We start from the raw sequence: 25,191 nt of genomic DNA, 5'->3' as shown, positions 1-25,191 counted from the left end.
GCGTGGAGGCCATGGAATTGGCCGCCTCTACCAATCCATTGGTCACCGAATCTGTTGTTGAGAAGCATACGAACACTTGAACTGAAATGTGCAGGAGCTCCATCGTGCATGAACCACATGTTGTGTCGTACTTGTAAAGGCACATGTTCTAGCAGCACAGGTAGAGTATCCCGTTGAAATCACGGCGATGAATCGAGGAAGTACAGTACATACTGACGAAACTAAAATGAGCTGTAACATAGAAATTAAGCGTTTCCGGACACATGCCCACATAACATCTTTTCTTTATTTGTGTGTGAGGAATGTTTCCTGAAAGGTTGGCCGTACCTTTTTGTAACACCCTATATATATATATATATATATATATATATATATATATATATATATATATATATATATATATGCGAAAGTTATTTATGAATAACAGAAACATATTATATAGGTTAGACAACGTATTTAACAGATGTTTGATACATTTTTGTTTCGCTGCTTTTTTTATTTTACCTTTTTGTTGAGAAAATTGCCTTTTCTAGCGCTGTATGATAAGTCTATATTGTTTTCTTTTCGTACAACACCCCTGTTTCTTCTTACAAATCAATAATTTTTAAATAAAACCTGATTTTAACACTGACTGTTCCAAATCTGTAACAAATACTGTTATTTAAGTAACAGACAGGAAGATAAACACATAGAACAAAAATTTTCCGCAGGTTACCCAGCTCTTTATACATCATTGCTCAGTTGATAGGGTTCACTTGTAGGATACTGACTGCATTTGTAGCGAAAGCGATCGTTATGAGGTAACGCCTGATAGCTATGCCGCACACCTAACGCACAGGCAACGCAGGTACGACCTTATCTGACCAAAGCTACTAGGATGACTGCTTGTAGTGTAGGCTCGCTTGTGATAGTCTACGGTAGCGTACGGTAGTTTGAAAACTGTAGCTGGAGTCGCAGACCCGCAAATTGCAGGAAGGAGTGTTGTGGGCGCTGCTGGAGGCCAGTAAATCTGAGGCGAGTAGCGGCCGCGGCAGCCGTGCCAGGCGGGAGGCGCGGAGCGGCGTGTCGCCGCGGCGATTAATGAAGGAGATAAGCGGCCAGCCCGCCGCTCTGCGGCCCCGGCCGGCCGGGCTCTTGGCACGCGCCAGCAACCGCGTGTCGCGCTCAATGGCGCCAGCAGGCGCTTCCGAGACGCGCCGCGGCGCCTGCGGTGACGAGAGCGCCAGCGCTGGCTGCCTGTCCCACCTGTACGGCTGCCACGGGCCGTCACCCCCAAGCACACGCATCATTTCCCACCGTCCAGCATCTCCCCTGCTCCACTTCACTAGGTCTGATGACCCCTCCACACGGCTGCCCGTCCGGGTGTCAGACATAGTCAGCTGGAAGTCGCTTCTCATTGAACACTACGCCTGATTTCACACGCGAGGCACTGAGTTTCACTTTCGGCCAGTCATCTCAGCAGCTGTATTCTGTTCCTTTTTTTTTCTTTTCTTTTTGGGACTTCCCTCATGGAGTAGGTATCCACAGTCGCAACACAGAGGGTCCACCGTACCATGGGAAGACGTGTCCAAAACGCAAAATCTGAAAGCACCTCGTGGTAGCTTCATGTCACATCTGTAGCACATAACTTTGATCTTCTCTTGAAGGGTATTCCCCTCTAAAGCCAGAATGAAGGCGCTGGTATCAGCGCGGTTGTCTAAGACCATTTTGGACACATCCAACAAATTTAACTTCGCATCACCTTCTTTTCTCTCTTGTAAGCAGGGCAATCTGGTGAGCAAGAAGAGTGGCGGTCATGACAATTGACACACACACAGCGGGGCGGAACACAGGGACTTCCCTCATGGAGTGGCTATCCATAGTCGCAACACAGAGGGTCCACCGTATCATGGGAAGACATGTGTCGAAAACACAAACTGAAAGCACCTCATGGTAGTTTCATGTCACATCTGTAGCACATAACCTTGATCTTCTCTGGGAGGGTATTCCCCTGTAAAGCCAGAATGAAGGCGCTGGTTCAAATGGTTCAAATGGTTCTGAGCACTATGGGACTCAACTTCTGAGGTCATAAGTCCCCTAGAACTTAGAACTACTTAAACCTAACTAACCTAAGGACAACACACACATCCATGCCAGGATTCAGGATTCGAACCTGCGACCGTAGCGGTCTCGCGGTTCCAGACTCTAGCGCCTAGAACCGCACGGCCACTCCGGCCGGCAAGGCGCTGGTATCAGCGAGATTGTCTAAGACCATGTTGGACACATCCAACAAATTTAACTTCACATCACAGCAGATTAGTCTGGAGTTCATCATTTTGCAGGATGAGGTCCCTATGGACAATTGCTCCTTGGACCATACTTAGAGGCTGGTGAGTGGTAATAGACACTGGGACATTACCAAGACGATGCCAAGCACGACGAGCTGCAGATTGGGTGACAGAAGAAGCTTTGATCAACAGAGAGCCTGACTGCATCTGAGAGACTCGACTCCACTCGATATTCTACACAAAAAACAATGGCTTTGTGGCAGTGGAAGTGTCCCCGTCTGTCCTAGTACAGACGAGGCAGTGGGACATCCAAAGATGGCGAGCCTGACCCGCTCTCACGGTAGCCAGGCTGTCGGGTCATAGGAAGCAGCATTCAATGATCCTTCGCCATTCGAAGACACAGCCATTTGAGAATGGCCAGATTTTTGCAGCTTGATATGCTTCATGTGTCAAGCATCTACCCTGATACCACCCACTCCCATCACGGCCTCTCCCCATGGGCGCCATCCAGCCACAGCAAGGGCTGCCTCGCACAGTAGGCATTGCGGGGCATTCCTAATGACTCACACTAAAAACAGAAAGTTTAGAAGTGGAGGTCAAACTTCAAATGGGGACCTAAACGCAAGAAAGGATGAAAGAACAGGCAGGAGGAGAAAAATTGCAAGCAATACAGGGAACCAGATGGATAACCAGGTCGACATAAGTCTGAACACCAAGAGAGGGGTGGGAGGGGGCGGCGGGGAAGGAGCGAGGTTAGGGAGGGAGGGGTAGGGTGAAGAAAATCCAGCCAGGGAAGGAAGAATGGGTTGCAACAGCTCGGATTTCCGTGTGCCCATGTACGAACTCAGAAAAGAATCGTGAGCGCCATGGGGGTTTCGACTCCGTTTGTCCGCAATTATAAGAACTACGGTACTCGCTCTTGCTATTTTAAAGGAACAATTTGGTAAAAAAATATTTGTCCTCTCACTGTGTACCTTGAATTAGTTCTACTCTGCAGCAAACACGCAGAATTGATCTATTAGAAAAAACAAATTTGAAGCCTGTTTATTAGTGGACAATAAGGTTACAGAAACACGACAGTCATTACTTTATCAACTGCCTGAGATTGAACATTAAGTTAAAACAGATCATAAATATATGTAAACTCTCTTTAACGCATTAAAAGGTAATTATGTATGATGAAGGAGATGCCCACTTCACTCTGAATGTGTATCGGAAGAAAACTATGAGACACTATTTGCTGAGAATTATTTTCGAATTCCTCAGACGAAGAATAGGGACAAAATCGTTTGATAAGTTTCCATTCCAGTGCTTCACAATAAGAATACGGTGGGTTACAGTATTCTACCAAAAATGCAAGAGAACTGGCGATTTATTTTGTCTGAATTGTTAACCATTTCTCATTTGAAGAAGCATCATATAAGTAAGGGCTAAATTTCTCTTTTTGGCTGGCTGAATTGTGCTTCTTTTGCCAAAACACAGTATAAATTCATAAACTCGCCTTGGAATTGCTATTGTGGCAGAATCTTTACACAGAGTGTCTTATTAAACAAGCAAAATGCGGCCAGAGACGTCAATATCTTACAGAAGATAGCATTGTGTCGGTATGCTGTAACAAAAGAGAAGAAATTTCATGTCTATTTTCTTACTAGGAAACCCTCTTTTCCATAGCTGTCAGTGACATTTTAAAAATTACAGTACTGGATCGAAATAAAAACTTTTGCTTCAGATATGTCGACATAGGTAAGAAAGTTTTGAGCGTTAGTCATATAGCAAAATACTTTACTTATTGTATGCAATCATTTGCCAAAATCTCGTTCAGATATCTCTTACGATTTAGGAAGTATGAAGTATGTTATGAATATTTCATTCTTGTACGTGAGCGATCGGAAGTGAATGTGCTACATAGATTCAATTTTCTCAAGGTTGGAGACAGAGACCTCCAGCCAAGTCTAAAGGAAAATTCTCTATCTTAGCTAAATTTCATTCGTAGCAACATATGGTGTAATTCGCACCAAACATAGATTCATACCAACCCATATTTGTCATTGCAAACGTTTTCGAGTCTCGCACAGCTTCTTACTTAAAACCGAGTATCACAATAAGTATCACCATTAGCGAGGTGATTAACACTTTACCATAAAGCTGACATATAAATCTATACGCAGCGTAAATAACAATTTTTTACCGAATAGTTTCTGTAAAATAGTGCGGAAAAGGTTGCAGGCCTAACAGAGCGCGCATTGCATTCTACTTATAATGGCACTGCAGAACGTTACAACACACTGCTGAACACGGGACACTACAGCGTCGGCTCGCATTCTGACGTCATTGAGCGTTTTGTCCGTTTCCCACCACGCTGCACTCAAGCTATATCCTTGGTTACCTTTGAAATTGGACGTTGTGAGTTGATGTTAGTCAAGAATGTCTTTAAGGTGACAAAGACGTCATTATCAACACCTCACCGAGTGTGAACGAGATCGTGTAATACAGCTACAAGAAGGTGGGTGTTCCTTCTGCGATATTGCACAATGACATGGCAGCAATGTAGCCACTGTATATGATTGCTGGAAGCAGTGGTGACGAGAATATAACGTCGCAAGAAGACCGCGCTCCTGACGGCCAAGGTGGTACTACCAAGAGGAAAGACCATCATATTCGGTGTATGACTCTGGCGCATCATACTGCACCTGCAGCAGCAATTTGAGAAGCAGTTGGCACCACACTCACATAACGAATTGTTAGAGATCGGTTACTCCAAGGACATCTCCGAGCCAGAGGCCCTGTAGTGCGTATTCCACTGACCCTAAAGCACTGCCAGTTTTGACTTCTGTGCTGTTCAAGCGAGAGCGCACTGAAGCAGGGTGGCGATTCGACCTGTTCTGCTATCATTCATGAACAGCATTCAAAGTGGTGTTTTCCAACGGTGTAACGCTCGCCCACATACCGCTGTAGTAACCCAACATGCTCTACAGAGTTGTGAGAAAACCTACAGCCGTCCTTACGATGTCATTAATTGTGTAGCTACCAGCTTCGGCGCTTCAGTGCACCATGACAACATAAGGACTGCTGTAGGCGTTTCATTTTATTATAGTAATGAATGGCCGTAGTTCTCCGGCCATCCTTGAACGAGGATTGACATACAAAAACTTGCTCTACAGAGTATCGTTATTTTCTCTTGACCTGCTCGATCAGATCTGTTTCCAGTCGAGCACATATGGGACATCACCGGGCGACATCTCCAGCGTGCTACAGGCGTGGAACTCAGACCCACAAACTGACATCCAGAACCTGTACAACACAACACATCCATGTTTGCATGCTTGCATTCTACATTATGGCGGTTACGTCAGTTATTGATGTACCAGTATTTTGCATTTGCTATGGCTTCTCCCGCGCTTACATTAACCTGTGATCTTGCAATTTTAATCACTTAAATATATTATCTAGAAAAAATTATTCCCCGAATTTCATTGCTCTACATTATTGATTTTTTGGTGCTGCGATTTTTTCCCGTCAGTGTAGTTCCATTCATCAGGTGTCGAGCGCGAATATCGTTGTTAGCTGGTTGTACCAACCAAACTACGAAAGTTAAACGTTCCACGCCGCCATAGCGATTGTTTGCCGAGGCCAGACCAGTAAAGTCTTTGCTACAGTTTAAAGAGCTGTAAAAGACCCAGGGTACTTGTATGACTCCATATTTTGTGAAAATCAGCACGTTTTCCTTCTATGCACTATTTTTTTTGCATATGGTTGAACAGTTTTGTAGGCTATCACAGTTAATGCAGAATACTTTCTAAACAATTTGCAACTAATTTCTACAATTTAGGACATACTGATGGTTACAAAAAAACTATAATAAAAAAGTGATTACACCAGATTTTGTAAAATACTTCTTCAAATTTAGGTACCATTTATGCCATCTCCAATAACACACATGTGAAGGAGACTAAATTTTTACCAAGTATGTATGACATGCTACCTGAAATACTAGACCTATTTAATTCTGTGTAGTGTATTAACTAAATAGCTTTATTATATCTCATATTTTAATTTTCGAATGTTTCTCCTAATTAAAATTTTTATTCCTGTATAATGTAGTTGAATCTTTATTAAAGTTTAGGTCTATTAGATAGGTACCGATAGTTGCAAGTTACAGAAAAAAATTAGTTCAATGCTTTGTAAGCTTAAGAAGATGTGTGTACCTAAATTCTGAAAAGTACAAATTGCCGGAAATTGTCATATTAATTCTGCCTCATATCATTACTAAAGCAGAGCCTTCATCTGCTGAATTTCTTTTTAAAGATTCCTCTAGGCTTCCTTTTTAGTACTTATTACTTCATTGATGAATATAAACTAATTATATTCGTGTCCACATGCTTCATATTTCAACAGAAATAATTATTAAATTATTTTTCATGTTTGAGATTACGAGGGACATAAATACATTTTACGTAAAAGAATTTATAATTGCTTGAAGAAATATCTGTTTACCAATATAATTCTACATTTAATTCATAATTATGTGTATAATTCTGGCGGTTATTTTGATATAATTTCATAATCAGTTCTTGATTATCGAAGGAAAAATGAAATGTGTGTGAAATCTTATGGGACTGAACTGCTAAGGTTATCAGTCCCTAAGCTTACACACTACTTAACCTAAATTATCCTAAGGACAAACACACACACACCCATGCCCGAGGGAGGACTCGAACTTCCGCCGGGACCAGCCGCACAGTCCATGACTGCAGCGTCCAAGACCGCTCGGCTAATCCCGCGCGGCAATTATCTTCGGTGGTGAAGGAAGTGGCAAAATATAAACAATGATGTGGTGTAGATTGCCAGGCGTTATTAGTATTTATTGCACACTAATGAATATATACACAAAAAAATCTGTAGCACTTAGGCAATAATCTTTCAATAGGAAGTCAATAAAACCCTTCACCAAAGCGCAAATAAACAGGAGCATTTTATGAATGCTGGAAATCAGAAGTATTAAAATATGTAACATATCCCAAACACAATCGCTGGAAGAAAAATTTTCCAGTTGTTTTGCGAATACTGTTTATCTTTTTAATTTAAATAATGGCGGCATGGTAGTATCCATGACCGCGACTCTAAAATTTCGTATATAGTAATCGTTTTTCATTCTGAACCGAATAAATTATATATCAGTGTAATCAGGAAAGATTATAGAATTTAATAAGGCAATAAGGAAAAAATTCTGTTTTTTCGTCATTCAGAAGTACCCTGTGCTCTTAAGGAAAATACCACGGCCGGCCGCGGTGGCCGTGAGGTTCTAGGCGCTGCAGTCCGGATCCGCGGGACTGCTACCGTCGCAGCTTCGAATCCTGCCTCGGGCATGGATGTGTGTGATGTCTTTAGGTTAGTTAGGTTTAAGTAGTTCTAAGTTCTAGGGGACTGATGACCTATGATCCCATAGTGCTCAGAGCCATTTGAACCATTTTGAAAATACCACAAGACAAAGTCCTTCTTATATAAGAAAAGGTCTTAAAAGGCACTGCTCTACACGGAATAATATGTGGTGACCATAGTGGGAAAACTGGGCACTGCGTGAGGAATTTTTGCTCTGAGTAGTGCTTCTGGCTGCCGAGAAGTAGCTATACCAGTTCTAATATACTCTATCATTATTGTCAGGACGTTGAGGAGGAAGTTATTCCGTTAATTTGCAGTAAAAATTTTCTGATTTTTCAGTTGTCTGATGTAAGGTAAGTCATTTATTTCATTCGTGTTACCTCACTTAAAAATGGAATAATACTATTTTACAATATCAATGTTTAAACAACTTGTTTTAGAAATCAGATGTAGTTCCTTATTGTTTCTTTCGGCTTGAGAGTTTCATCAGCGAACCACTAATGTCGACATGGCGTCTGATCGGGGAAAAGTGGCCAAAGAGATTACCCGAGTGCGATTTTTTTACTTCAATGTATTACGCAGAATGCTACAGATCAGACAGACGTCTAAAAACCCTATTATACACAAATGTGTTATCTGTCATTCTAATTCTCCGCGACGACATTGAATTGATGAGTTCATATTCTTTTAAAGTGTCCATGTCCTATTTTATTGGCTTAACACAAAAATACAACTGAAAACGGTCCTTTGCATCAGATTGGTGATGTTTCATATACTGAACCGTCAAGACGCCTAAAAAATATATCCAGAAATCAGAACAGACATGAAATCCTGTCAAAATGGTGCTGCACACGTTACCCCACCGAGTACGCAGTAGTAGGCACAATGTAAGCCTTGAGAAAATGCACGTTCTTCAAATATATTATTTTCTTCGTCACTTAAAAATATTCGGTGTGACACTTTATAACATATGAATTTAAATTGTGTAAGCGGTTATAAGTAAGCCCGTTTTGGTGAAAATTCAATTTCCTGTACCTTCTCCTATATATAATGACATGGTGGGTAAAATTTCAGCCTTGACCGTAGACGACGGAGTTGCGTACGGGGTATGGCATGAATAGAAATTTGTTACAGAATGCAAGGACTGGCGACAAGTACTAAAAATAAATTTATTTCAAATCGCGTAAATACCCCAGAGGAGCGTATATCTTTGTACGGCTAACTGGAAACAGTTACCTGCTTCAAGCACGTTGGAGTTTCTGTACGGAATGATTTAATGCGGAGTGACCGCGTCTGTTTAATCACCGGGGGGGTTAGTTTCGGTGAGCAAGTTTTTGATCTTTATAGAGGAAAAACAAATGTAAAGAACCAAAATTGACAAAATAAAGACCCCACTACGAGGAAAATTGGATCCGCAGACAATGCATTTAACAGCAGCCGTATCGTAAAACTCTTCCTTTATGATAGCCCCATAAACTACTCATTGGCACAGACACAGTTATCAGCACTCAGGTGCTTCGACGTTGTCATTTGCTTATGCTATTACAGTCGTGTATGTCCACAGTTTATGTTCATTAGGGATCATATATCTAATGGATTGGACCAGGAAAGTGTAGCGTCGTCAGTTTGTTAGCCGCGTTGTTTTACCTGCCCACACTACGGTGATGTAATCGAAACGGTTTAGAAACAAATCACACAGACAGCTGTTAACAAGAAGCCTATATTCAAGACAGATCCATTGATTGAGAGACAGACAACTGTACTAGCAGTAACTGTATAACACTTTAAGTCGCTTTTTCATCCTCACATTACACTAAGACATGAAAAAGTGAGAAAATTAGCACTGAGGATTAGATGCGTATAGTCATAGTGAGAAAATACGAACGCTGATCACTTTGAACAATCTTTTCAATTTTTTATTTTTCCAAAGAGAAGAAAGAACAGAGTAAGAAGAACAATTCGAGCCCCTGCGAACTGGTTATGGTGTATAACCGATAAAGTTGCGAGCACTTACTTTACCCAGTTTTTATCTCTGCTGGTGTGTGAGCCGAAATTCAGACGCTACATGCACAGAAATTTAGGGTTCCGTTCTTTTCGACTCGCTAGAACAATTAATGGAAAATTAAATGCTATTCTTATATCAAAATCCCTCTGTGACTCGATTGGTCAAGTTTACAACTGCACGTGAAAAGGTACTATGATTGCATAGTTTACGCATGAATAAATGACGTCTACTGAGCTTAATTGTGTCAGTCATTAATAACAAAGATCAACAACAATTAATGAATGATCGGAAGTAATTGGAAAGAAAATCATGATAGGGATCTCAGTCGATCTTATAATGTGTGAAGCTTTATAATTCTATTCGATGGGTTCAATTGTCACATCAATTTACAGCCATTAATTTTCTTTCGCGACATTGTACCTGCACTTCTGAACAGAGTTTTCTTGACAGGATTAACTTCATTTTCGGATTACATTATAGTCAGATTTCTTTGTGAATATTACTACCATTCAGCACAAGCAGCATACAAATGAACGTGATATTCTGCTGAGTTAATACGTGGCGTCATCCCAGCTGGACATACACGATTAGAGGGCTTCCCTCCTTAGTGTATCTGCTACAGTTCGAAATAACTAATCCTTTTATTTTTCATGTACTATTAGAAAACTTGCCTTATTTTTATAAACAAAATTTTGTTATTTTCGAGTGTTTTGACTGGAGGAGAGATAGGAGGGCAACCTGTAGTAAATGTGCACCTGTTCCGTCAAATGCACAGTAAGCGCCTGGGTTTTCCGTGACAGTACTGGAAAATATGGTCTGCTAGTATCCATTGGTTAGTTTCCGGGGCTTAATGCTAGAAGGCAGCGTATTTAAGAATCTTACTAGTTCAAACAAAGATAGAGTCAGTTCTTGTAGGACTTCATGTCCAATGACTAGTTTCGAGAAAATACAACTGACAAAATTTCGGTAGTGAGATATCTTGAGCAGATGCTGAATACCAGTCAAATAATCAAATAAAACATTGTTTTCGGTTTGGAATGGTGTTTTTATCGTTCACTGACATAACTTTTGACCTGAAATACTCATACGACCTAACGGAGGAGTTAACGCTCCGACGCTACGATCATTATTCACGGGTGCAGTGGAGATAGCTTGGCAGTTATGTTATGAACTAATCTGGAACATCAGAGCCAAGTGTCAGTTGCTTAGTAGCCGCCCTCATTTTCTTGTGCCACTGTGAGATGGAAGCTTTAGTCTGAATCGATAAACAATCTTGGCCTCTTAATTGAAGACCGTCTAATCTTTGCCTATATCTTTTGGCGAGCAAAGCCGTCTTCCCAAACTTCTGATTTATCAGGGCAAACATCTGGGCAACGATTGAATTTCGCTCTCAGTCCAAACTGGCAGTTTTCCTAGCACTAAAAGTAATTCCCAAGACGACGACAGTAGAAGAATCAGAGCTCTTTTTCCCAGAAAGTTTGTCAGTCCTCAGATTATACGATAGATCTCCTGCTTTATGGTCATTTCTTTTATACCTTTCCATTGTAAGTACGTAGCAACAAAGATCAGACAGTGCCAGTGGAAGAAGATAAACACCATAAGCTGTTTTTTAAAGTTATATACTTGCGTTGCTGAAATTTTCAAACTGTTTAAACCAGTTTCTACTTCTCGGACGTCTAACACCTTTACAACGTTCATGTGAAGGAAATCAAGTTCCGCTAATGCTATTATTCTGAAATAAAATATTTGTTTCAGGTAATTCATCAGGAATAAGCCTGAATGAGGACCAGCGCCAGTCGCGGCGGTGTTTCTCTACTGCTCACAGATCGGCAATACGTCAGTTTCGTGTCGCCACAAGCATGATATTGTCAAGTAAGCAATGACAGACGAGTAATGAGGCAATACATTTCTAGCACTGAAATTTAAATCATTCACTTCTTCGTCGTTGTCAAAATTTTTCACTGTTTTTTTCTAAAAATGTGACGAATTACGAGGTTGTGTTTAAGTATAGCTTAAATTTCTGCGAATGAAACGAATGGCAATTAAATTTATAATCTTGACTACCACAAACATCCGACTATACGTTCCGAATGTGTGAAGTTCTCGGAGGTTGTGGTATAGAGGATGTCACATTATTCCTTCAACTCTTGCTTCGAAACACGTTGTCTGGCATCTGCTCTCTTCGGCTATGTAAAGCCAACAGCTGACACACCCTCTTTCGTTCCCATCGTGCCTCACGGCGAGAGATAACATTGTTGTACGAAAGACGTAAGTAAGTCACTATTCCTGATTTAGACTTTTTCCCTGATCACTGTTAACATTTAGGTTATTATTTAGTTCACATACGAACATATCCGTCGCTACGACCTTACAGTTCTCATATGACTGCAGTAAGTTGGAACATGTGCGAGTAGTTTCGACCCACGAACAAACCAAAAACCACATTTTAAACATAACATCAGGTATCGATGAACAACTGTGCACAAACTCATGCTGAAGTACAACAAGTCATGCCAGTTCGGGGAAAAACGCATACATTGCTGAATACGTGAATTGGTGGGGCTGAAATGTATGGTGACACTACACACATACGTTCCGATACATAGATGTTAATAATTGTAAGTATGTATGCATTTTTCCTTACTAACGTAATGTTTTCAACCAATCAATAGTGTGAATTAATACCACTACTATTTCGAAATAATAGCCTGAGCGGAGGAATACACCTGTTATTCGATGTGTGCGGAAATTTGCATGCAGAACTTTACAAATTTCATTGGCCTAACATGTCCACATTAAACACACTACAGCTACCTGGAAACGAAATTGCCACTGACGCTGATTACTTTCTATATTATGAGCCGTCACTGTCAATTTTCTAAAGCAATCCGAGAATGAGCACACTAGATTAGGATAAGATTGGTTGACATTGTCATGCTGGAAAGCAATGGGGGGAAGGGTGGGCGGGGAGAAAAACATGGTGCTAAGCAAAGGATCCATCTCGGCAGAGCAACGTCCGAAAACCTATATCGGGATAACCTGGCGGAGATTTGGATTCGGCTGCTAAACACAGTTTCACGCAATGCCAAAGCGTGGTGATAGAGAGGTCACACAGATACTCATTTCTCATCTGCTTTTCAACATCGTCTCCGTGCGTAAGAAAGGAGGCGAGAGACGGCCTCTAGAAAGACCTTGACGAGAGCTTTCCTCACTCTATTGTTTTGAAAAGTCTAATGCAAAATATTAACTATCGGTGACGAGTGTAGTAAGGGTTACAATAATCTAAAAGTCAAATATCAAAATAGAGCGCATTTACAGTTTGTAATTTTCCATTTACTCTTGATTCACGACATACATAGATTTTCAGTTTTACGTCGGTAGTTGCAGGCGCTAAATAGGACGTTTTAAGAATCTCCGTACACAGTTTGTTACTAATAAATAGAACAAGAAGTTTTTCCGACTGCCAAAGTAATGAATTACTGTGATGAAGTACTATAAAGGGAAGACTAAATATTAAAGTGTATTACAAGACAATCTTTTAGATTATTTCTAGCGTTTTGCACTTAAAGCATTTCAAAAATTTAACCTCTGGTATCATTGCCTAATTTTTATGTTAATGAGCAGATAATTCACAGGCCGCACTTAATGTGAATCAAGAGCGAAACAGACTGCAACCTGTTACGACAGAAAGTTTACCGACGTTGATTCTCTGTGTAAGTAACGAACCATTTTAAACTACACACTCCGATTATTATCTGCAGCTTTGACTTGGCGAGTGTACCGTTACTAACTCTTAGGCTAGCATATTTAGTAACACCGCACCTGTCACTGTACGTTCATTTTTTTCTATCAAATCTAAATAATGTCTGACACAGTACTCTCATAAATTTAACAGCTGCTTTGCAGATGTACCATTAAAACTAGAACGTAGACCTCGCGAATTGAACCCTGAACCACGGCACACAATGGAAAGAATGTCAGTTTTAAGTGACTGGAGACATTGTTTCTGAATATGTTAATGTAAAGCTTAGCAAAGAGAACTTTCCTACTGACTATGACAGCAGTCGTATTAAGATTTTTTCTTCATGTGGGACACCACAGCTGTATATTTGTTTCATATTCGAATGGTTCCACCTTGGCTGTTGTTTACACGTATTTACTTTATTTAACACGTTTCGCCAATTTCGGCCTTACAGGTCATTCTCAAGTGCTGCAGGCGTAATATGTCCACTACTAAATAATCGGATATGCTACAACATTCTGGTACCTACAGTCCAAAAGTAAATAAAGTGGATACGGGTAAACAACTGCCTAGGTGGCACCATTACAGTGTAAGAGTTGTATCAAGCATTTTGTTTTCAATTTATTGGCTTTGGGGATGTGCACGTACAGCCATCTCAATAGCGTCTTTCTTTCTTTCTTCTTTCTTTCACTGGTGCCATCTCCCGCGCTGACGCAGGATCGGCATTGTTAGGAACGGATTTGGCAAGGTTAGTGGAAAGGGGTGGCCGGATGCCCTTCCTGCCGCCACCCCATACTCCCTGGGACGGAATTAGTGTACCCCTGCTGTCTACGTCGAGTGTAATTAATGGAATAGTGCGAGCGTGTTCAAATGTCTGCGAGTAGTGTAACTGATGCCGAACGTGGGGGCCAGCCCGGTATTCACCTAGTGGGATGTGGAAAACCGCCTAATAACCACATCCAGGTTGGCCGGCACACCGACCGACGACGGTAATCCGCTGGGCGGATTCGATACGGGGACGGCGCGCCTACCCGAGTCCAGGAAGCAGCGCATTAGCGCTCTCGGCTAACCTGGCAGGTCTAGCCATCTGAATAGCGTAATGTCAGTTATGACGATACGGACGTAAGGAGAAGAGAACACGCAGTCCCCTAGCGGTGACAATCTCCGACCCGACCGGGAATCGAACTCGGGCCCCTTAGCTTAGCGATTCGACGTTTTCTCAAGCTTCAAAGGAGAACAGCAAACGTAACAATTAACACCGCTTTCGCCTCCTACCAGTCAAGGCAACGTAAAACAAAAATTAACAGAACACGGGATATTCAATAAGTTTCCTTTAATTTACGTCTATGGTCACAATCTTTTCTGTTTAACAGAGTACCGGTTTCGGTCTTTAATGACCATCATCAGATCTGTCTCATAAAAACAAAGTTTTACTGACAACATGACTCGTGCATGTGATGTGATTTATATGTATTTGACGATGCTGGTGCTGATTCCGCATTTAACAGTTGACTATGCCACTATGGCTGCAGTGCATTAGGACTTTGTTTTTATGAGACAGATCTTATGATGGTCGTTAAAGACCGAAACCGGTAATCTGTTAAACAGAAAAGATTGTGACCATAGACGTAAATTAAAGGAAACTTATTACATATAGGATTCACTGTGTTTTTTCGCGACGATGTCGCAGCTTGTGGAACACGGGATGTTCTATCGGATGTCGTTTCAAAATGCACTGTATGTCTTCCAGGCACACTATACATCTAGATGACTACAGCCACACACTGGCGACGGAGCACACGCTACGTCAGTGTGGCGTAGATTACGCCGTGGTGGGACTGTAGAGAGAAGCGGTACTCACGGACGATATTGACGATCTGCTGGCCCGCTTCCGGCGGCGGCCGGCCGGCCGTGGAGTTGGTGAAGGTGGTGCGGCAGATGCGCCACAGGCCGGAGTTGCTGCGCAGGAAGTAGCGCTTGGTCTCGTTGATGTAGATGCCGCCCTCCGGCGCGGCCACGTTGAACCAGTGGTCGGTGGAGATGGCGACGATCCACAGGAAGACGGAGGCGGCGACGAGCACGGTGCACAGCAGCAGGATGCGCCGCTCGCGCAGGTAGCGCGCCTCGGCCTTGGCGGCCACGGCGTCCGCCTCCGCCTCGCTGCCCCGTCCGTCGACGGCGGGGGCGGCGGTGGTGTTGGGGGCGGCATCGGCGGTGTCGGCGGCGCCCGCGGCCTCGCCGTCCCCCAGGGGGCCGGAGGCGGCGCCGGGCGCGCCCCCGCGCCGGGAGCTCCTCAGCTTGCCCGAGGCGCGCCGGTCCATGTCGCCGCTACTGTCCGCGGCGGCAGCAACAGGTGGCGGCAGAGGCGTCGGCAGCGGCTATTGTCCCCCCACCACGGCACTCGCGAGTCACGCCGCGCGCTGCGCTCACAGCGGCCGACGGCACATCCCGCGCGCGACTGCGGCCACAATGCTGGCGCCGGCGACGGCCCGCCGAAATAAAGGCCTCCCCGGCCGCCTCCGCCTTCTCTTTCACTCATTAGCGCCAGAAATAACGCGCCGCCGCGACAGCTCGCTCGGCGGCGACATTTCGCCACAGCGGTCGCCGCCGCCGCGGCTTACCTGCTCCGCGACAGTGTCGGTCCCCCCGCGGTCTCGACATCTCCGCTCGGAAATAAATGCGGGCGCCGCTATAACCCCGCGCAGACCGGAGACGGGTGTAGCAGCGCAGCGCCGCCGCTTTGGTACTGCGCCAAGCCGGGCGGCGCCGCACCGCACACCGCCCACTGCGCCGGCCGCACCGGCCGAGCTGTTTGTTTGCGCGACACCGAGCGCCGGGACTGCTGCGGGAAGCGCAGCTTGACGCGGCTGCCACATTAAATGACCTCCTCCCACCTTCATCTCTTCCCCTTCCTCACGTATTGCTCAGAGTGTAAGCGGCACACTCGATTCAGCAACGAATTTTCACTCTTCAGCGGACCGCGCGCTAGATTCAAACGCCCTGTAAATTAAAATCAACTTGAGTTCTAAAACTACCACAGCCTACCGCAGACTCCCAAAAGTAAGCGTAGACTACGGCAGTTTTCCTAGCAGTTTTCATCAGTTAAGGTTGTACCCACATTACCTGTACATTAGTCGTGTTGCATACCTAACAGGCGTTACCTCAGAACGATCGCTTTCTATACAAATGTGATCGTGTCTTACTAAATTCCCCTCAAAAAAACCGGAAGCCGTGTATCGTCTAGAAACTGACTGGGAATATTAAAGGATGCATAACGTACAGAACATTTTTATCCTACAGAACCGACAATTCTGCGCCCCACTAGAAGGGGAAAAATGTAGCTGGAGGAAGCAGAAAAGCTACATTGGTCGTGGACGTGTTCCGTACGAACGATTAGCCAATACGTAAGATACGAATTTTCTCTACGCTGACGATGGCTATCACAACACAAGGCAGAACGTTTCAGGAAGTAGAGATAAAGTTACAGAATCCCCTAGAAGCAATATCAAAATACTACAATGACAACTCTCTCAAACCAGATTCCACTAAAACGAAGGTTTGCGCTGCACGCCTGCACACACGCCAAGCAAATAGAAAGCTGCTCGTCATCCAGAATGGATCTATCGAGCCGCGAAACTGCTACGCTCGCAGGTTCGAATCCTGCCTCGGGCATGGATGTGTGTGATGTCCTTAGGTTAGTTAGGCTTAAGTAGTTCTATGTTCTAGGAGACTGACGACCTCAGATGTTAAGTCCCATAGTGCTCAAAGCCATTTGAACCATTTGACGGGTCTATCCTAGAGCACACAGACCAGCCGACATAACTCGGAGTGACGCTTGACATGTCTCTCACACACACATCACTGCGAAGAAAGCCGAAACAAGGTATCTCCAAGGCAAAATGTCCTTAGAAAGTAAGCTGGCAGTAAGTGGAGTGCCAAAGCTACTGTGCTTAGAACCATCGCTTTAGCACTTTGATTTTCCGCAGCTGAGTACGCGTGCCCTGTCTGATCTACATCGGCGTGTGCGAAGAAGATCGACAAAAGCCTTAACGTAACTTGTAGGCTAGACGTAGGATGCATGAAGCCCACTCCACTGAAAAAGCTCTACCAAGCTTCAGGTGCAGCAGTCCCAAGTCTCGTAGGATAGCCCACGAACATAAAGAGCAGTTCAAAGCGACATTTGATGAGCGTCATGCACTATACGATAGTCTTTATGGATTAAAACGACTAAAATCAATATATCGATTCCTCAATTACACTTTGGACCAACCTCCTGTCGGCTACACTATATCAGGACATCCACCAAGTGGTGTTGAATTAAACTACAGGTCATGAAAATGCTAAATCGCATCAGAGGTGCTGTAGCAAAAATAAAGAAAACAATATAGGTTGATTACATAGCACTAGAAAACATAAAAAAGCTAAAATTAAAAAAAGTGAAACATTAATATCAAACATTGCTTCAAACTTCATCTAACGTATATAAAACGTGTTTCTGTTGGTTGGTTGGTTTGGGGGAAGAGACCAGACAGCGAGGTCATCGGTCTCATCGGATTAGGGAAGGATGGAGAAGGAAGTCGGCCGTTCCCTTTCAAAGGAACCATCCCGGCATTTGCCTGGAGTGATTTAGGGAAATCACGGAAAACCTAAATCAGGATGGCCGGACGCGGGATTGAACCGTCGTCCTCCCGAATGCGAGTCCAGTGTGCTAGCCACTGCGCCACCTCGCTCGGTGTCGTGTTTCTGTTATTCATAAATAACTTTCGCATTTATCAATAATAACAGGAACTCTTGCCTTTCATTGCGTACAAAATAACAACAATAATTATAGATACATATTTTTATGTTTGTGCATGTAAACTGTATTTGCATCAAAAGTAATAGTTTTGGTGTCATAAAAGCGCAGAAGTTACACGATAAACTATTTTTTATTAGTTACAAAATTCAACTTATATTCCGTAAGGATATAAAATGCGCAGTGGACTAACAATGAGTGACGTGCCGTTCTAATTATGTGAAAAAATAAAACAGACAAGTCGCTGCTCGAGTTTCTCTTTTACACATTCATTTCTGTTTCTTTCCCTACTAATCCTGCCCATACTACCAATGATCCTACCATTTACTACGCCATTTACATAGTGTATAAAAACTTCCGAACCGCAGTTTTGCAACAGCACAACTCTAAAACCAACGAAAAAATGCTTCTATCGGAGCACAAAAAAAGGCGAATATGCACCTGTTTAAAAACTGGCTGGAAATTGGCGTAGCAGCTGCCTCATTCCGCCTTTCACAGAATCTTTCAAAATTTTCCCAAAAATTTCGGCATTCGAACATATTTGCGCTCTAAGATGAAACTCACTTCTCACAACCTCGAGTCCAGCTAACTCGCTCACACTCACTAGTCCATCACTATAATTCGCTCATACCCAACCACTCCCATTTGCCCGTTCTCACTCGTTCATTCAGCCCAACACATAGTCATTGTCTCCCGCCTCACAGCACAACCTCGAGTCCAGCTAACTCGCTCACACTCACTAGTCCATCACTATAATTCGCTCATACCCAACCACTCCCATTTGCCCGTTCTCACTCGTTCATTCAGCCCAACACATAGTCATTGTCTCCCGCCTCACAGCGCAGTCTCCTTCATTCTGTCCTGCTACTACTACTGTTATTACTGTCTCCTCTCACTGTCGCTGTCTCCCTCTTGCTCGCTCTTACTACTGCCATCTCATTCATTCCTTCCCATTGCTCCTCTTTCCACTGTCACTATCTCTCCCTTCTTCGTTGTCATTGTCATAGACGCTGTCTCTCATTATCAGTGGCTCCCACCAACTTCATCTTCCTCTCTCCAGTCCCCACCCCCCACCACCCGCTCCTTGGCAATGCCTCCTTCACTCTTTTCCTAGCACTGTTCTGTTACTGTCAACTATGTTCCGATGCCTCCGTGTCCCTCTTACTCTCTCACACTGTCATTGTCTCCTTTGCTCTTTCTGTACCACACAGTGTAGTATCTTCCTGTATTTATTACTTTTCCGTCTCTTTCCCAGTGTCACTGTCTTCTGCTCTCTGAGCATAAAAAGGCTCGTGTATGTTCACATCCTTAAATATTTGAGAAAATTTTTAAAGGTGCAGGGAAAGGTAGATTGAGGCACCTGGCACCCCACTTTGCAATCAGAGTTGTTCAAATAAAGAGAAACACTTTCTCATTTTTTGTGCTCTGATTAAAGCATTTTCTGTTGGTTCCCTTCTTTTCGTGTATTTTTCTTTTTTTGGATCCACCTGAAGTCTTTTCTCTTTGAAACACCCATTGAGACTGATGAAGAGCTGTTGACATTGCGCATTATGGCAGCCACTGATGCAATTTTCACTTTGCCAGGAGTGTTTAAAAGAGTGCGATAGTCACTACAGCATCGTTGCACGGCATGCATTCAAGCAGGAGCACGTAAGTTTGAGCACCTTTTGTAACTGTTTTCAAATCTAGGTAATAAAACTTCACCGAGACTTCTCATTTATCTTGTTGCCACAAATACATTGAAGACGTTGCCCTGCAGACCTGCTACCAAGACTGCAAGGATGGCATGTTGTGTGCCTAACTTCTAGGCGGCGCGCGACGCTATTCAACGAAGCCTAGAGTCGTACGGTACGGGATGCGGACATGGGCTGCATATGGAATATGTCTACTATGACCCACTCTACCAGCCCTCTCATTTTCTACGTTCATTTCAGATACACCCTGTATATCAGTCACAGAAACGACCAGCTGCTGTAAAAGCAGAAAATGAAACAGTGTTAAATAATTTTTTACGTTTCTGTGAGCATTTGTCCCTGCAAACAAAGTGTTTTTCTGCGAATCTGTATTTGGATTGCACTCTAGCACCTAGCATGTTGATGATTTTTTCCTTTAAATAGATAATATTCTTTCCGAAATCACCTGTTTCTCATCCTAAGTTCCACGACCATTACCAACGTTCACTTCAACATACGCCTCGAAGTTTTAACGTGGATGGTCCTGGTAAAATTTAATAAAGTTTCGTTCCGGAAATGGCATGTCCAAAACCACACTCTGTCGACATCTGTACTGCGCAAGCCACCATGCGGTGAGTTGCAGAGGGTACCTGTGGTAACACTATCATTTCGTCCTTCTCTGTTCCATTCGAGAATGGCGCGTAGCAAGAAGGACTGTTGGTAAACTGATTTTCTCTTTCTAGCCATTACATGAGGAATATGTGGGAGGAAGTAATATGTTCGACCTTCCCGAAACGTACTCTCTCGCAATTTCAGTAGTAACTATGTCCTGTGCATAAGATAGAAATGGAATCCGTGGATTCCCTTTAAAGTGACATCTATAGCACCTTGACATCACAACGGAATGAACTTTGTTTTTTCCCTCTAAATAGCAGCTTCATAGCTACACACTTTAATGTTTTGATTTTAGTCGCTTCTTTGTTTCTTTTCGACTAGTTTTGTAGCTGCAAACCCAGAATAAGTGGCAAATATAGAAATATGATTAAATGAAATAATAAGAATAAAGTGCGTATGTAGTGCTACTATTTCCGGAAATAAGATAAACACGACGTCTTTGTTATATTCAGGTGCAGAAGTTGTCTCTTTAAGACGAATGCACAGCTTCTAATCCCACCTCGCGCATGGAACATACATGATTGTGAGTAATACACATAATACGTAGTTAATGTATGAGTCATGAAGATAAAGATGAACCAATTGAGTAGCCGAATGCGAAATTTAAACTAAAGAAATACATAACTCTAGGACGCCACGTAAATCACCAAATAGCGCCTACTGATTTCGTATTTGGATGGAGAAGGCTAGAAATCAGCATCCGACGATCGTGAGTTAGACGACGAGTTCAACGGTCTCCCGTTATTAATAATTGCCAAGTGGCGGGTGTGTATTTAGAGTCTTCCCTAAATCATACGTCCTAACGATATGTATGACAGAATCTGACGATGGTAGGTCACAAGCAAGACATATAAAAGGAAAATAGACCATATCACTAGATTTAAATAAAATGGACAGAAGATATATTGTGTATTACAACTTCAGATGTGACGGTTTCTACATTGAAGAGCCAAAGAAACTGGTACAACAGCCTAATACCGTGTAGGACCACCGCGAGCACGTAGGGGTGCCGTAACACGATGTGGCAAGGAATCGACTAATGGCTGAAATAGTCTGAAGGGAATTGACACCATGAATCCAGCAAGTATGGAGATCTCTTCTGAACAGCACGTTGCAAAGATCCCAGCTATGATCAATAATGTTTATGTCTGGGGAGTTTGGTGGCTAGCAGAAGTGTTTAAACCTAGAACAGTGTTCCTGGACCCACTCTGTAGCAATTCTGGACGTATGGGGTGTCAAATTGTCCTGCTTTATTTGCCCAAGTCCGTCGGAATGCACAACGGACATGAATGGATGCAGGTGATCGGACAGGATGCTTGCGTACGTGTCACTTGTTAGAGTCGTATCTAGACGTACCAGTGGTCAACATCCCTCCAACTGCATACCCCCCATACCATTATAGAGCCAACGCTCTGATGTCAGAGATGTCACAGATTCGTGCAGCTTCTACAGTCCGCTGCTGACATGCAGGGTCCATGGATTCATGAGGTTGTCTCCATACCCGTACACGTTCATCTGCTCTATACAACTTGGAACGAGATCGTCCGACCAAGCAACGCGTTTCCAGTCATCAACAGTCCAATGTCGGTGTTGACGGGCCCAAGGAAGGCGTAAACCTTTCCGTCGTGCAGCCGTCAAGGGTACACGAGTGGGCCTTCGGGCCCGAAAGCCCGTATCGATGATGTTTCGTTAAATGGTTCGCACGCTGACACCTGTTGAAGGCCCAGCATTAAAATCTGCAGCAATTTGCGGAAGGGTTGCACTTCTGTCACGGTGAACGATTCTCTTCAGTGGTCGTTGGTCCCATTCTTGCAAGCTCTTTTCCCGCCCGCAGCGATGTCAGAGATTTGATGTTTTACCGGATTCCTGAGTTCACGGCACGCTCGCGAAACTGTCGTACAGGAAAATCTCCACTTCACGGCTACCTCATAGACGCTGTGTCCCGTAGCTCGTGCGCCACTGTAACACCACATTAAAACTCACTTAAATCTTGATAATCTGCCATTGTAGCATTAGTAACCGGTGTAACAACTGCTGCAAACACTTGTCTTACATAGGAACTCCCGACCGCAGTGTAGTGTTCTGCCTGCTTACGTAGCTCTGTGTTTAAATACGCATGCCTATAAGAGTTTCTTTGGCGCTTCACTCTATGTTTAAGCCAGTGTGCCTAGTCTGTCTTAAAATTAAGGTAAAAGAAGAGAATTACCACTAGGAAAAGTAAAGTTATCAATATCTATTCTCTCCGAAACTGCTTAAAATATGTCAAAGCAGGTCCCATACTAGGAGAATGAGCGTAGAGGGCATATGCAGGAATCCTGTACCACCATTCTAGACAAGGTCGTTATGGAAGTTTTATTCCGACCTGTTATGAAATGTCAAACAAGAGCGTGTGCGTGTGGACGAATGTAATGAGTGCTTCCACATCTACACACGTGGCTGAGGGTTCCTGTATCACTACTAGTCGTTTTCTTTCGTGTTCCATTCGCGAATACAGCGACGATAAAACGACTATCTATATGCCTCTGTATGAGCCCTTATTTCTCGTATCTTGTCTTTGTTGTCCTTACGCGAAATATATGTTTGTCCAGTAGAATCGTTCCGCAGTCAGCATCAAATGCCTGTTCTCTAAATTTCATCAATAGTTTTCCTCGAAAAGAACTACGCCTTCCCTCCAGGGATTCCCATTCGAGTTCCCGAGGCAACCTCGTAACTCTTGCGTTTTGTTCGAACCTACCGGTAATAAATCTGGCTTGTACATTGTAGTGTTTTTGTTTATGTATCGAAGGAAAGGAGAGGTTGACACTCGGTGCCGGCGCATAGCCTACTTCTCCCGAATACCAACAAGAGGGCCGTCGGCCTTAACGTCCACATCCATATCGCGGTGATCAACAGCATCACATGCCCCCACTTCATGAGGCACTGCGTAGAGGTTTGAAATTTGATCAAGTACACTGCCGCAAAGACTGATGATCAGTAATCTTACGCAGCTACCTCTTTTCCCCTTGACGGCCAATTACTGGCAAAATTTTTCATCGCCAGGATTCGAATCGAGGCAATGGTCTTTTGTAATCCCATGCTATACGACCATACGCCATCACAAACTGCTTGCGTAACTCACGTAAGGAATATAATTCGTTTCTGGTCGAGGAAACCTATTTCAATAAATTTATCAACTTACCGTGTCTGTCGGGAGAATGTTTGTTTTGAGATGAATCCTGTACTGGAAAATAATATGCACTCACTTTCAGAAAAAACAGAACGCCTTGAACGACTGGAGATAGGACGTTCATATTGACAGGGTGCGGACATTAGTATTTGCTGCAGAAATAATTTGCATTTCAGTTAGCTCGGTTCATGTGTTCCCCATGTATTGCAGCAACGACACATATAAGCCACGAATGACGTCCTGTGGTACAGGAACCCATGCTGCACTCTGGTTCGGAAGTTCATGTGGTTGGCACTGTGTCACAGCGCTGCACCCGTCGTTTCACCATATTCCACACATTTTCAATGTACGAAAAGTCTGGTAATCTGGCGGACCAGGACAAAAGGCTGACATCCTGTGATATCAAGAAGGCACGTGCTCGTACAGCAACACGTGGTCGTGCATTGTCTTGCTGAAAATATGGCGTCCGGGGTGTTTTGCACAAAGGGTACGGCTATGGGTCGCAATGCTCACAATGCTCTGGACACGAAGCAACAGTGTTGTATCCAATAGAATCCCATAACATAAGGCCTTTAGGTGGCGCTGTATGTTTCGTGCAAATGCAGTCACTGTGATGTCGCTCCCCCCGTCTGCTGCGAACCAAAATGCGGCCGTTATTTTCAAACAAACAGAACCAGGTTTCATCTGGAAACACTATCTGACGCTATTCCTGCCCCAGTGGCGTCGTTACATACACCATTACCGTCTAATAGTAGTCTGATAGTGTACGATCTGTTACATTGTTCCATTTCTGCACCAGAGCCGAGGAGGAATCAGATCTGTGCTGCAAACCATTCGGATTAGGCGGCGATCTTCTCGTGAACCATTCTGCACACACATTCTCTCATGGCAGTAATGGCCCTCTTTCAAACTCACTGATTTGACGCTACGTATCACGCATACGTCTGTGAGGCATCCTGCACGTCTGCTCAAGTCACAGTGATCCATTAGCTTCGGTTTATAGCGACAACGAGAGCCGCAGGCACGTTTTACCGGTGGGTGGTGTTGCGCCACGATATTAACGTTGACCTTGAATCTGCAGGCCGACATGGTTCAAATGATAATCGATTTCTGCAGAACATACTAATATACATATGAATATCCTGCCTCTAATCGTTTCAAGGCGTGCTTTTTTTTTTTTTTTTTTTTTTTTTTTTTTTTTTTTTTTTTTTTTTTTTTTTTTTTTTTTTTTTTTTTTTAAGCATGAGTATATTTTGCAATCGGGTTCTAAATGCTTTCACACGATGCCGTAATTCGACTTGTGTCACTTTTCTTGAGTGGGTGTGCCCCCGGGTAGCTGAGTAGTCGGTGGCACGGTACCTCAGCGTGTTCGGTCAGAGGGCTGCTCGCCCCTTGTAATAAAAAAACTGAGTAAAGGAATCAACGATCAACTTGAACGGATGTCTTGTGACGTTCGCCCAGACCAAACGCAACAAAACGCAAAAGTGGT

The 25,191-nt window shown here is 43.5% G+C and overlaps 1 protein-coding gene across 1 annotated transcript in view; it reads right to left on the bottom strand.

The window, feature by feature from the left end:
* Window positions 1-15,714, bottom strand: part of LOC124594287 — a 321,387-nt gene extending 305,673 nt beyond the window's left edge. Inside the window, exons 1-2 of the mRNA XM_047132649.1 lie at window positions 15,648-15,714; window positions 15,255-15,587 (exon numbers count right to left, since the gene is read on the bottom strand). Coding sequence (XP_046988605.1) covers window positions 15,255-15,587; window positions 15,648-15,714 — 400 coding nt within the window. The remainder of the gene's footprint in view (window positions 1-15,254; window positions 15,588-15,647) is intronic.
* Between the last annotated feature and the right edge of the window lie 9,477 nt (window positions 15,715-25,191).

The sequence above is a fragment of the Schistocerca americana genome, chromosome 2, assembly GCF_021461395.2.
Source record: "Schistocerca americana isolate TAMUIC-IGC-003095 chromosome 2, iqSchAmer2.1, whole genome shotgun sequence".
NCBI classification, from domain to species: domain Eukaryota; kingdom Metazoa; phylum Arthropoda; class Insecta; order Orthoptera; family Acrididae; genus Schistocerca; species Schistocerca americana.
Note: the sequence above shows the minus strand (reverse complement) of the source record. Positions and strands in the feature narration are given on the sequence as shown.